The sequence below is a fragment of the Monomorium pharaonis genome, chromosome 6 (assembly GCF_013373865.1).
Source record: "Monomorium pharaonis isolate MP-MQ-018 chromosome 6, ASM1337386v2, whole genome shotgun sequence".
Lineage (NCBI taxonomy): Eukaryota > Metazoa > Arthropoda > Insecta > Hymenoptera > Formicidae > Monomorium > Monomorium pharaonis.
Window position 1 is genome coordinate 2,726,416 of NC_050472.1, and position 13,976 is coordinate 2,740,391.

The following is a 13,976-nucleotide window of genomic DNA, read 5'->3' on the forward strand; positions in this document are numbered from 1 at the left end:
GAGACGTCGAGAGAAGAGAATCATGCGGAAACATGACGAGGCCGGGGAGACAGGAAACAGGAGAGACGTACTCTCCCTTCGTCGGCAAGGTGGTGGGTGGCGCGGGGCGTTGATCGTATGTACACCGGTGCCGTTCTGGTAGTAGTGGTGGCTGGTAGTGGTACCGTTGGTGGTGATGGTGGTAGTGGTGGTGGTGGTGGTAGTAGTGGTGCATCCCGCAGTGTGTTTACACAGGGTGAGGTGGTGCCTCTCGCGCGCGCGACTAGGCGGAGTCGCACCTCTCCGTTCGCTCCCGCTTCCGCTTTTCGCGTCTTCCCGTGACCGCTTCGCGACGAGGGAGCGACGTGTACCTCTAACCGTGACCCGTTCTTTCTCTTTATCTCTTTTTCTCTTTCTTATTCTCTCTCTTTCTCTCTCTTTCTCTATCTCTCTCTCTCTCTTTCTCTCTCTTTCTCTTCGCGTATCTACCTACTTACTTCTCGTACCTAACGTTGACGTGTCAGAAGAGGCGTTGCCGCGGCGGGCGCGAGCAGCCTCCACCCTTAAGGAGGAGAACCGAATACCACTGGACATATAATCTAATCCTCGTCGCTGTCATTGTTGTTCTCGTTCCGGAAGGATCTTCGCCTAAGGACACGTCCCAGGTATCGAGCTCTGCGAGTCGATAACTATCACGAGGCTAGATATGAAGGCGTTGGCTCACCTTGCGTCGCTTTTCCGTCCGCGCTTCCATAGGAAGAAACAACATGAAGCCTATGTGATCTTCTCTGACTCGTTTGTGCGGAGTTTCGTCCGATTCGACAAAGATTCTATTTAATATCTCAACACGCATATCTCGACGATGAATATAAATAAGAGTGAAAATGCCTGATCTCTCGGTGATCTTTTGATCCTTACTCGCCGTCACGTTGTGTGCTTCGCTCGATAATCTTCTCTACAATTATCTGAAAAAATCTCCGGTTCGCGAACATGTTTACGGATAAAATCGTTAATCCATAAAACGAAGCGACGTGAAGGCGTTGGCTCCACTCTCGATTTTCTTTCTCTTACTGTGTTCTGGAGGAATTACATGAATTTCCTATGATCTTCTTGCGGTTGTCGTTTTGCTTGCTTTGGTGATGAGAATATTCAATTAAAAAAATCCCTTTACAGAGAGAAAGAAAAACAAATTTCGGTGAATAATATCATATCTTAAACGTGACAATTATTGAGAAAGATATCTGCCAAAATAATTTTAATTTATGTAGTCTTTGCGGAAAATTTAAAATCTTTCAGATCTTTTTTGTATCAAAAGTAAACAGACTTTTTTAAATTAGCAATAAAATAATTCAAATTTAAATTTTGAATGCACTTTTGAAGAAAGAAAATATAAATGCAAATGTGATGCACGATGACTTCGTGTTCCAAATTGATTATCGATGTAGATAGAAAGAGTTTTGATTCTAAAAGACTTCTCTTGTCTCTCTAAACACAGCTGCAAATATCTATTCTGTGCGAATCGATAACAATTACGGAAAGACACATTAATTTTTCTCTTTCTTCCTCTATAGGTGGCCTAAAGAAAGAAAATATAAAACTCTTTACAATTCTTAAAATAGATATTCAATCGATTTACACCATTCGTCTTAAATTGTCTATTAAAATTCTAAGTAAATAAAGGAAAAACTACTTATCTTCATCGTAATTAGCCTTGTTTGATTGGTGGAAATGCTTCTACTGCACAAGCTAATCTTAAGCTTATGAAGAATGTGATATAAGATTTATTTATGAGGCACATCTCATGTATTTATATCACGTATATCACAAAGTATTTGAATTTTCTAAAATTACCTCGCAATAAATCTCTTATCTATATTAATAGCTTAATATTTTTATGATACACATTAAAACATTAATATTCAAATATTTTATTTTATGGTATTTATATTAAAAATTTACAAGTTTGTATCTCACGTGTAGTACGTCTACCAGTCAAGCACGGCAGAGCGGAGTAAGAACGGGTAATCCTCCGATTCGCTTGGATATATGACGATGTCCGGCACCATGGAGATCTGGTTTCACACAAGCGTGCACCCGCCATTCATGTTTAGCCACGGACGACGTGTAACCGCGTCGCCGCCGAAATCGATATAGTGTTTAGAAAGCTCTCACTCCCTCTTTCTCTACCTTCACACCTACGTCTACGCCGGCCGTACACCTACCTTTCGTATCCCGACTTTCGTGTCGGGTGACGAACGGACCCCCAGGCTCAAATAAAAGGCTTCCCATCTGCGTGTCTTCATTCGGCGCTACGCCCACGCCGACCCTATTTATCAGGCAAATCAGAATCACCTTCTCTCCTTCTCTACGTTTCGTGACCCGATATACCGTTTTCGATCCGCTCGTGCGTGCCGATTATGATGACGACGACCGTCGGCGGCGGCAGCGACGTTATTATGATTTTTGCAGACGGCAGACACACAACTGCGATTTTCCTCCGTCGCCCATAATTAATCCTTTGAGACCCATGGGTAGTCATGGGTGCACGCACCGTTTGACATTTATCCTCTCTCTAATCACGGGTCTCTCGTCCAATTAAGCGGTATACACGCGTCGCCCGTGAATCCGCGCTTTTGTCCAGACGGAGGGGCATCCGATGATGTAAAAAGCTTAGGTAACGACAGCCGCCGAACTAAAAATAATTTTCCGCCTTCGGCTCGAAGCCCCCAGCCACGGAAACAACATATAATGTTTGTCGGGTTTGGTTGGTTGTAAAGAGGTGGATGACCAATTAATAATGGAAGAAATTCTCTCTTTAATCTTTTTTTATTTATCATATAATAATCCATATTTTGTACTATAAATTCTCTTCACAATGCATTAATGCATTGATATTAAAAAGCTATCGCATCAATTATTGGACATACTCTATTGTTGTATTGACATCTCTAAAATTATCAAGAAGATTGATATTATAACGATGAATGTTCCCTGGACTACATCTCTAACGAGTGGAATAATCGTTTGCGTGCCAATTTTGGACGCATACCTATAGTGGAACAAGCACACGGTTGAAAATAATTGCCAACTGTGCTGGTATCTCTAATGTTTCAACTCGGCTTCAGGGGATTCCGGGATCCAAAATTACCTATCCTTTCATGATGAATGTTACGAGACAGTCCAAGATGCTTCGGCATTGTCGAGAACATCCCCGGAAGAAATGATGTATTGCGTGGTCGCCAGGAGCAGTTCAGTAACCCTCCGGTGGCGCTACCCCTTTTATTATCCGCGACACATCTGCACAATGCCTCGCGCTTTTGATCTCTCGCTCTGACGTTGAGGGCTCCGGGCTCTAAACGCCACGATGAAATCACGCTCGTTATAAGCACGTCTTGGAGGTATACGTCGCAAGAAATGTGAATGGAGTAAAAGAAAATGAGGCAGAGCAAACGCTATTACAAAGTTATTGAACATCGGGAAATTTTAGCTGGGATGAGCGGCGAGTTGATAGCTTACATCCTTTTGGAAGTTCGTCCGAGATGGATTTAGTTTACCGAAGTTTAATTGATTCCCAACGCATCTCCGAAGCTGATAGATATTTATAGTATTATTAATTAGTTTGCTGAAAAATTCAATATTGCTAATATGTTAATAAACTTGGGAACGAACTTGCAATTTATGTAAATTGGATTGGCAAGGTCTGTCTCATTTCTAAGTGATTACGACGTCTGTATGGTCAGCCTTGCCTTGAAACTCGTTATATAACGAGCCAAGGAAAAGTTTATAATTTTTTTCTTGTAATTTTTGTAGCTTTTCTATTTATTTCTTAAAAAACAGTATTTTCTATAACTATAAATTTAATTAACATATACTTTAATTTACGTTTGTTTCTGACTAAAGCGTTACTACTTTAAATGCGTTTATATGAACTCATGAACTTAGAAATAAGTTTAAATTACTTGTTACATCAAATATGGATATAAATATTACTATTAGATAATAGGCTGGATTTCTGAATGTAAATAATTGATGAAAAATGAATTATGCATAAGAAGAAAAAAGCTAATTGCCAGTGGGCTGACTATAACGTTACTATTTACTACTTGAAATTAACCAACTTTAATAATAGACTAAACTATAAAATATATTGCAGATGAATTTAATTATTAAAATAACAGAGCTATTTGCAATATGTTTTATGCATTATTTATAAATATTATTTAATTTTTAGCTTAGTTAATTATTATTTTTAATAAAGGTAAGAGGTATAAGGTAATATGTATATATAATTGATATATAAAATATAAAATTGGATAATTTGTATATTTCATTAAAATGATTTTATTGAAATAAATGCTGTATAATATTACAAAGAAAAATATTTTTTACAGATATCATTGAGACAAATAATCTTGTACTTAAAAGTAAATGATTTGTGAATTATTAGTGTCTTTGAAATTATTTTTCTTACAACTAATCGATTCGCGTCTGTTTACAGCAATCATGCCAGGGACGAGCTGATGACTATCGACGTCTGCAATGATGTGACAATAACGATACCTCCTTCCACTCTCTGATAACTCTGGGATCGTCTCTATTACACACAGTGCTTTCCAATAACACACGAATCGAGAATTAAAACGCGCAAAAAAAGCAACGTCAAACCGCCGACCGTGGTCGGTGTCGTGGAAATCGGTGCCAAAAGTCGACAGAGACAAGCTGTACGAGCCAGCCCCACGAAAGTGTGTCAAAGAGAAATCGAAGGGGGTGAAACGGAGAGAGATAGAGAAAGGGAAAAATATATAGACGCGGCAGGAAGGATCAGGCCGAATATCCTGAGGAACGGGGAGGACAGGACGGGCGGATACGTGCTAAGGCGTGTCAAGCCGGAAACACGAACGGGCATCACGAGTACAGGGTGGTGGTGGCGCAGGCAGAGCGGTGGTGGTGGTGGTGGTGGCGGCGGGGCAGGCAGGTGGCGGGATCTAAGCTGGAATAAGAGCAGTTAGAATGGGCAACAAGCTCTCCTGCAGTTGCGCACCCCTAATCAGATCAAAGACGTATCGCTACGAGGACAGCCCATGGCAGGCCAGTGCCAGGGGTGGGATGGGCGGCGGGGGAGGACGCAGGGGTGACACTGGCCACTTGCTCAGGTGCGGAAGCTTAAGAGAGAGGAAGAGGTGCGCATACCATACCATTCAACCATTGAATCACTCTCCATTCGACCATGTTACCACTCTGTCTCTTCAATGATTACCATACACACCCTTGACTGTATGCATTATACTGACTCTTTCTCTCTCTATCTCTTTCTCTTCTGCCTTCTTTCTTTTTTCTCTTTCTATCTTTCTCTCCTATTTTGTTTGCTTTATTATTGATATTGATTCCTAAAAGGCATGATATGAGAATAATATTAATTGATGTGCTGGGCGACATAAATATAACTTTTTATATTTTTCTTAAATAATAATTTGTTAAGCATATAATTATTTAAAAAGATATACTGTATATGTATGGAAGATGTTTAATGACAATAATTTAAGCAATTAAAAAATTACGTAAAAAAGTTGTTTCTGTGAAGTATCTATGACTGAAGTTAATGATTATTTGTTTGTGTAATGTACTAATGTACTAACGTCTCTTTTCAGAATTTTGAATTCAAAATTTATTTTGCTATTAATATATGTAAATCATAAAAAAAACACATGTTATTTACAGTTTAAATAATCAGAAAATGTATATAAAATTATATAAGAAGTTTTATAAAGTATCAAGATTTTGCTATAACTATTATTGTCCTTTTTTTATATTTTATTGTGCTCTACATTTCACGGTCTTATTTCAATTATTGTAAAAATTACTTTATTTAATAGACAATTTTATAATAACCTAATTTTAATTTATGAGTAAAATTAATAATTAATATATTTTATCGCGATATCATTATTGGTCTTCTTTTAGCAAGTGCTCTCAAGCGTTTGTTAAAAAATGCAATAAACGAAGATCCGAGCTTAATATATTATTTCGCAGCACCTGCAGAGAAGCTATATACCTTTGCAACCAAACGTCGGTTCAGACATCGCGTTTTATTTACGTCGCCCAGACTGTCTCGTATTTTATTTATTCATTTCCTTTTTTTCCAATCTTATTTCCTTTCATCTTGCTGTCTTACTTGACCGCTTACGTCTTTGATCCTCCTTTCGCTTTTCTCTTCTGCTTTTGGTTCCGCTTATTTGAGTTGATAGCTCATTTGTTATGGCTGATAGCTCGTTTTTCTTATTCGGATGCGTTAGGTTAATTTTGAGTAATATTCACAAGATCTCAATGTATTCTTTCTCTTTTATCTTCCCGAACGACGACTTGAGAAATAATACGCATTACAGAAATCGTAATCATTTTCTTCTGCTGTTTTTTCTTTGCGCTACTAGCATGAATTTTATTTAAGTGAAATGAAAAAAAATTATGCTTTGAATACTTTTTTCTCTCTCCACATTATCGTTTTTACATACTTCTCAATGCACACTTTTTCACGTATATATACTGACCATGTCTACTTTACACCTCACCCGTACACGTACGCTTCGCATGACTATTAGTATTTTTAGTATCATTACTTTCTCGTTCGCTGATGGGTATACACAAAATTCAATGACGTATCGTTTCATCGTTTCTTCGGAATTAAAAATAAATATTCACGCTGATCATGTAATTTTAATTTTAATAGAAAAAGCTCGGCATTTTTACATGGTAAATGCAAATGTTGCATGTCTGTAATGTGTATGCAATTTTACACCGACGCACGTGACGATTTCTGTTTTATCCGTTTCAAAATAAAGCGACCGACGTCATACGGAAATATTTTTATGCAGTTTCAATGTGGTAGACATGTTACCTATATCCATAAAGATATAATAAAAATTGAATTCTCTGGATTATCAAGTCCTTTCTCTCACTTATCTTTTGTCATTTTCGTGTCACGCCTGCTCTACTTTCTTTCCTTAGAACTTTCTTTGTATCGATGTTCGAAAAATTACGCTGCCTTAATACACGATATAATTGACGAGAGTTTTTAGGCTATGGGCCGAAGTGTTTCATGTAAACTCGAGCGGAGGTGGGACCCTCAAGTGGAATCAGGTTTCCGAGGATTTGGTCCCGGTGAACATCACCTGCATCCAGGATTCGCCGGAATGCGTCTTCCATATCACCGCGTACAATAGCCAGGTCGATAAGATCCTAGACGTGCGGTTGGTCCAGCCAGGTGAGCCATAATTACAACATGTATTTTAAGATACTCTAATTAAATCTCGATCAAAGGAACAACAACCACGTACTTATATTAAAAAAAAAAAACAAAATGTGTAAAGCTATGTCTACCTTTGCAGACTGATTTTATTTTCAGAGTAATATCGCGACGACGAAGATTATCCTACGCGATTATGGAGTTTAATGCGGGTCTTTCAATAATTCTTCCATCTTTCAATAATTAATATTTCGCAATTGTGTTTAAGGTACACGCATCGGCCAAGCGTCGGAATGCTTCGTTTACTGGAAGGACACAGTAACAAATGATACATGGGGGCTGAATTTCACGTCTCCCATAGACGCGAAGCAATTCAGAGAATGCTGCGTAAGTTTAGTGATATCACATCAGAGACACGCATTTTGTGACATTATACATCAATACCCTGCCATCAGTACCCTGTTCGCTATCACTCTCTCGACTCTCGCGTCTCCGCCTATTTCCTTTTTCCTCACGGGTCACGCGGATGAGGAAGTTGAGCGAAGATGATTTAGGGGCGATACACAACAAGTCCGTTACAAGTCCAATTCGACTTCTTAGGTCATTTGCAGTCATTAGTTAATTTTCCATACAGTCACCATCGTCCAAGATTTCAAGGAAAGCGTCCTCTTCTTACTCGTTGAAGCTCGAGCCACCGAACAAGCAGAAGCTCAAAACACGCCGAAAGCCGCTGTCGACACCGGCCTCACCGATCCGATCTAGGGAACCTCAGTGCACCTGCATGACGCCAGAACAGTTCGCCAGACTGCGCAGCCAAGATGCCAGATATCGAAGTCCGTGCGGTACGTATAATTTATAAAATATTCTTTTATTTTATATTGTATTTCCTCTACTTATTTTTTTTATTGTCAAAGAGTACGATTTTTAAGCAATTTAATCCTCCAGTCATCTTAATTTTGTTCATGCTGTTTTAGGGCCATCTACGCTTCCACGGACCATAGGACGATCTACGGAAATCGACATGACGCCGGGACGAGACAAGATAACAGCGGCTACATCCAGCGCATCTCTTTACGACAACGTTAACAACACAAGCATGACACCTGGAAAAACACCAAAGGCAGGCGACTCGGTCAAGAAGGAGAAGCAGAACGAGACGTGTCAAACGACTCCAAAGACTGCCAACATTGGAATCGGAACAGTCACAGTGGGATCGCAGGTAAGCGTCAATATGCATTCTCCTCCTTACGCTTAAAATTATGCAAATTCAAAAAATATTTATCTTGCTGTATTTTTAATAATCTTAATTTGCTTTACAAAATATATATATATTATAATTTTATTTAATTTAATAATATTAATTTAATTCTTCTAAATAATTGTTTTAAAGACTTAATATCTTAATTTATTAATTTTTATTTTACTTTCGATAGAGTGAAATGTTGTCTGGTATTTTTAAAAGAACATTAACTTTTAGTGAAAAAAATTTTTTATTTTTTAAATATTTTTTCTAATAGAGAGAGAGAGAGAGAGAGAGAGAGAGAGAGAGAGAGAGAGAGAGAGAGAGAGAGAGAGCATTCTATAAAAACGATTATACATTTCACGAAAACTTAATATATAATAGATCATGTCCGTTATTAAAATGAAAAGGCATTATTTTGAGTTTATCAATAATTTGTTTATTTCACAGATTGACAGTCCCGACGACAAAGGGATATCGCCGAAAAAACAGAAGCAGAGCCAGGACACGTCCACGCAGCAGAACGGTATTGAGATGCTAAAGTCGGAGGGCACTCAGGCTGGCGGTACTCTGCAGAGTAAGTCGCTACGCAAGGAACTCCACCACACCAAGTCGGCCGACTACACCGAGCTGGAGATGCAAAACGGCAATCTCTTCAACATTGTCAACAACAATCATGGCCACAGATCGAAGAGCAAGAGCACCGACGACATGCGGATCGAGAACGCGCAGAACGGCATCAGTCTGGACTCGAACACCCTGAAACGTATGCTGAAACCGATGCCGAGCATCGACAGTCCGGTGACGTCGCCGGAGATGACGAGGAAACGTCACAGCCATCACAGCTACCACTACCATCCGAGCAATAATAATCAGAAGTATATGATGCACGAGGTCGACAACGAGAATTATGCGCATCCGTATCGCGCTCCTTACAACAACAAGTTTCAGGGTTCCAGGAGCGTCCACGACATGAGTCGGCAATATTCTGGTACGATTTCTCCTTGTAAATAATCGCTAATATACTGCTAATTCTTTTTGTCTTTTTTAATTTTTTTCACAGTCCTTTTTAGACAATTTTAAATTGTTTCAATGTTGCCCTGACATTTTAAATCTTCGTTCGCAATTATTAAATGTTTTATATTAATGTCTATATGTCATTAATGTTTATGGAACCAACATAATGATATTTAATTATTTATATTTAATGAACCAACGATTGATGTTTAACATCTCATAGTTTTGTACATTGTAAAACATGTTAAATTCCTTAATTTAAATGGAATAACGCTGTCATTATTGAAATAATCTAATGTTGATAATTTTAAAAATTCAATTATATAAATAAATCAATCAAATTAAAATTTAATTTAAATTAAAAGTGTTTTTTTTAATTTAAAGAAATTACAAAATTATTTATTACGATTTAGATAAAATTTTCAACAATGAGAACGTTAATAATGAACAATTGACCACGTAATTTTTTTCTAAAAAATACGAATCTTCTCATACAATTTTTTGAAAGATTATAACACAATTTTAATTTATTGCAAAATGACAAGGGATTTAATCGGGCGTGATTTAAAGTGACAAAAAGTAAAAAGGGTAACAAAGTTCACATCGACAATTACGTGATCAATCTTGCACGTGGTCTTACCCCTTGCTTGACCCCTAAATATCGGCGAATGCGTAACGTTGCAGGACGCTCCCTATGAGCTAACTGGTGACTGATCCTCTGACGTCTATCTATCCCTCTAACCTTTAGTTACACCTTCAACATTACATGCGCACAGAACGCACAATGTGGCTGCATTCTGATGAAAGTCACGGGGTCATCTACCACCCCCTAACATTTTGTTGCTCCTGATCGTCTTATGTAACATGCGCACTAGGGGACAACGTGGTTGTCCTGTCAGCCCTACGGCTCATTCTCGGACGGACCGCTTCCCGGATTACGCGTTCGCCGTTCCCGACTAACTTGACACGTTTCTCACCCGATTAATCAGCGTACGCGTCACACATCTCATCACGTTCGCTGTACATCCTGCACTTTCGGTTGCACCTCTCTGCCCGCAGGCGGCAGAGGCAGGACGTACTTAGATTCGGAACGTAATCGGTGCACAGGTGACATGTCGCCGCCCTCGGACAATGTCATCTTTGACAACCAGTGCTATGCCACGACGCCGAGCTCATCGAACGGTAACTCCGATATGGAGCAACCGAATCACTGCAACTCCCGCCGCTGCAACGGCGGCCAAACATATCAGCAGAGTATGCAGTCGGTGTCGACGCCGGGCAGCCCGACCAGCCGGCTACTCCTCGAGTACGAGATGCATCTCAGGAACACCCTCGCCAAGGGCATGGACGCGGAGAGCTACAGCCTGCGCACGTTTGAAGCTTTGCTCACGCAGAGCATGGAGAACTTGGGTGAGACTTGAGATTTAATCTTTGAATAAAGAGAAAAATCAACTGTTAAATAATTTTTTATTATTTAAAAGAATTATTTAGACGAGCTTAATACTCATAATTAAAAAAATTCACATTTCTTCCATTGAATATAACATTTTATATCTTTCTCTCTTTTTTTACAACAAATTTTTTTTAAGATAATTATTAACTGACAGTTTTGATGTAGTTTTATCTCACTTGCATTGCATCGTATGAAATTAACGATGAATAACGTTCTCTGTAAAAGATTTTTTGGCAAGATTTCTTTTTAATGTCTCTGTGTAACATGGCATTAAAGAAATTAAATTTCAGGAGGGAGATAATTATGTACTATTGATATACCGGTGATCAAGAAGTATGGTTTTTGCCATTTCATTCATGTTCTTTATTATTAATTAAATCTTTAAACTTTTCAGTTTTTATCAGAGCGATAAAACTATCGAAATAATCGTAAAAGTTTATCAAATGATTAAAAGAGAGTTCCGTTTTCTTTTCAGAATTCGCAGAAAATATACCATTGAACGTTCAACGCACACCTCACGCTTCACGAAGACGTAAGTTGAGAATCGTGATGAGAATAAAGAAAACACAGAACTTCCTATCTTCTGTTTGTAACCAATTGTCACGGTTACAGGCTCCAATTCCAACAAGTCGTCAACCCTGCCGCTGTCATATCGCTACTGCAACGAGAGGCAGAACAGCAAGGATAGCCGAGACGGTTATTACAGCGATCGCAACGAGATGGTGAGAGAGAAGAGAGAACGAGACATCGATCGAGATCGCGGTTATCTCAGCGACTACAATTCTAGGTAAACGAAATCTTCAACCTCTCGTAAAGATCAGAGCATTTGCATCGTAAAGAGTTTCACGCATCCGCTTTATCGCGCGCTTTTATCCAAATAGAACTAAATTTACCTGGAAAATAAATAAATTGTTTTTTTATGCGAATATAATTGTATAGTCAGATGGGAGAATAAGATTAAATTAAAAATATTTTACGTAAAAATTGTATTTAATCTTTGATGTGTATAAATCGTATACGACAATGAAAGAACATACATTCAATTTATATGGCACATAAAGTTAAATGACATATGCGAGTCTTATTTTCCTCCATTTGATTACTCAATGAAAGTGTCTTTTCGACAGTAAGTATTCATTAAAGGCATCGTTAAGAGTTCACTAGAGACATTGCATTAGATATGAATTTATAATCACTTTTGTAATCACCGTCACAATATAGAAAGCCAAACGATTCTCAATTCTTAATTATTGTTCAAGTCCCACGAAGTTTAAGTATTATTCGGGTATTTCTCTTCTGGAATTTTATTTATGAATTGAATTAAAAACTGATTCATTTCCACTTGCTCCTTTGAAATATCCCTCACGCGAGTAGTACAACGTTAATTAACGCGGACGCGCGCGATAATAGGACCCGATAATAGCCACCGACCCTTCGGTTGCCAAAGGGTGCGCATCGAAAAAAAAGCGCGAAAGTTGCCGTTGCAAGACTTTGACATTTAAAGAGCTGCGCCCTGCGGCCACCGGGCGGTGGTTGGTGGTCAATGAGACGTGCTCGTCCATTAAGGGCGACCTGGATATAATATCACCGGATGCGGTATCGCCTATCGATAGCTCGCGGGCGGCGCAGTAAAAAAAAGAATGTCACGTGCGCCGTGAGGATATCGATAGGCGACGCGCGTCGACGGGCGTCACGTCGCGTGGCGTCTATCGAGGTCTATCGAAGGTACGCCTCCCTCGATAGAGCGCTCTCTCGAACAATATCGGCGCATGCATGTATCATCATCATCCCCGCCGGCCGCCGGCGCATTGTGCATCACGGGTCAGCGACGGCGGCTGACAACGGCGAAGCGCACCGTGGTAAATATAGAAATCCCGCGAGTGGGCTTCAGCTGGACGGTGAGAGCGAAGAAGAAGGGTGTTCCGTGGTCGCGAGACCCCCACGACGAAAGAAAGAAACGCGGCGCGCCGCTCCGCGCGCGGTTGGAGATTCGCCCGCGCGCGACTGTCCTGGAGGGTGATTTCCGGTGTATCGAGCATCGCGCGTCTTCCCCGACAGAAACGGGGAATTGCGCGCGTCTCGCGTCTCGTGTCGTCCGACGTGGTGCGTCCGAGCGGTTGCGTTTGTGATGCGCCGAGTGTACGGTTGTTCACGTGAACCTTTGGCAAATGTGAGGTGCGTGAGGCGAACGGACACTAGTGTGTGTGCTAATAAACCAATTGCAGTTTGATATTGCGTGGTGATAAATCAAAGTGTGGAGTACAAGAGATAAATAAATCCAGATGAATCATCGATGTTGGGAGCAGGAAGACTACACGCAAATCGAATCGCTTTGGACGAACGATGTTTATCTCAGTTGTCATCGACAATTTGAATGAAGATTTGAAATTTTAATTTAGCGGAATAGATTTTCGTCACTGTATCTTATTGTAGAGGAAGACAATTTTGAGAGCAACTCCGAGGAGCAGATATTTATCCAGTTGTAGAAAACTGCAACCGAGGTAATTTCCAAACGCAACTGTGAGAGAGAATAATTGTCTCATCGAGAGGAGTGCGCGGTTGTCAGTCGCGCGAGAACGAAAATAAATACTTTGCCACTCTCGCACGTTTGATCGTATGCAAACATCGACGCTTTCGAAACGAATGCAACGAGGATAATTATTTCGTCGCGTGATTGTCGGCGCGAGAAACGATACGAGAGGAAATCATTATTCCGCCGAGAGTAAACAGTGACCCGTTTTAACACACCGGTGATAAATCAGCCCTCGCTACCGAGTGCAAACGTAGAATCAATCGACGAGCTCGATTAACGTCGCTGCCGTGGCGTAAATATTCGATCTAAACGCGTTGTTTTGACAAAAGAGTCGAGTTAAGTCGCGACAATGAGTTACCATCTGATGCGCAAGTACAGATCGCTCGAGAGGCGGCGGGAGTCCAAGAAGATGCCAAAGATGCCGAAGCTGCCGGAGAAGGTGTTCTACCGGATTTTGGACGATGGGTCCGGGTCGCAGGGCAAAAAGCACGTCAAGTTTCAACTGCTCGGCGAG

At 40.0% G+C, this 13,976-nt stretch overlaps 1 protein-coding gene across 12 annotated transcripts in view; it reads left to right on the top strand.

The window, feature by feature from the left end:
• The window catches only part of LOC105837530, a 47,124-nt gene that overhangs the window by 3,533 nt on the left and 29,615 nt on the right, over nt 1-13,976 (top strand). For 5 of the 12 annotated variants that reach the window (XM_036288620.1, XM_036288625.1, XM_036288624.1 and 2 more), the window contains 9 exons: nt 4,478-5,159; nt 7,053-7,237; nt 7,488-7,606; nt 7,854-8,061; nt 8,194-8,438; nt 8,910-9,450; nt 10,536-10,886; nt 11,405-11,461; nt 11,542-11,716. In XM_036288620.1, coding sequence (XP_036144513.1) covers nt 4,990-5,159; nt 7,053-7,237; nt 7,488-7,606; nt 7,854-8,061; nt 8,194-8,438; nt 8,910-9,450; nt 10,536-10,886; nt 11,405-11,461; nt 11,542-11,716 — 2,051 coding nt within the window. In that variant the 5' untranslated portion in view covers nt 4,478-4,989. Of the gene's footprint in view, nt 1-510; nt 645-4,477; nt 5,160-7,052; nt 7,238-7,487; nt 7,607-7,853; nt 8,062-8,193; nt 8,439-8,909; nt 9,451-10,535; nt 10,887-11,404; nt 11,462-11,541; nt 11,717-13,976 lie in introns of those variants that run through there. The other 7 variants (XM_012682397.3, XM_012682392.3, XM_012682390.3 and 4 more) reach the window with 5 other exon arrangements.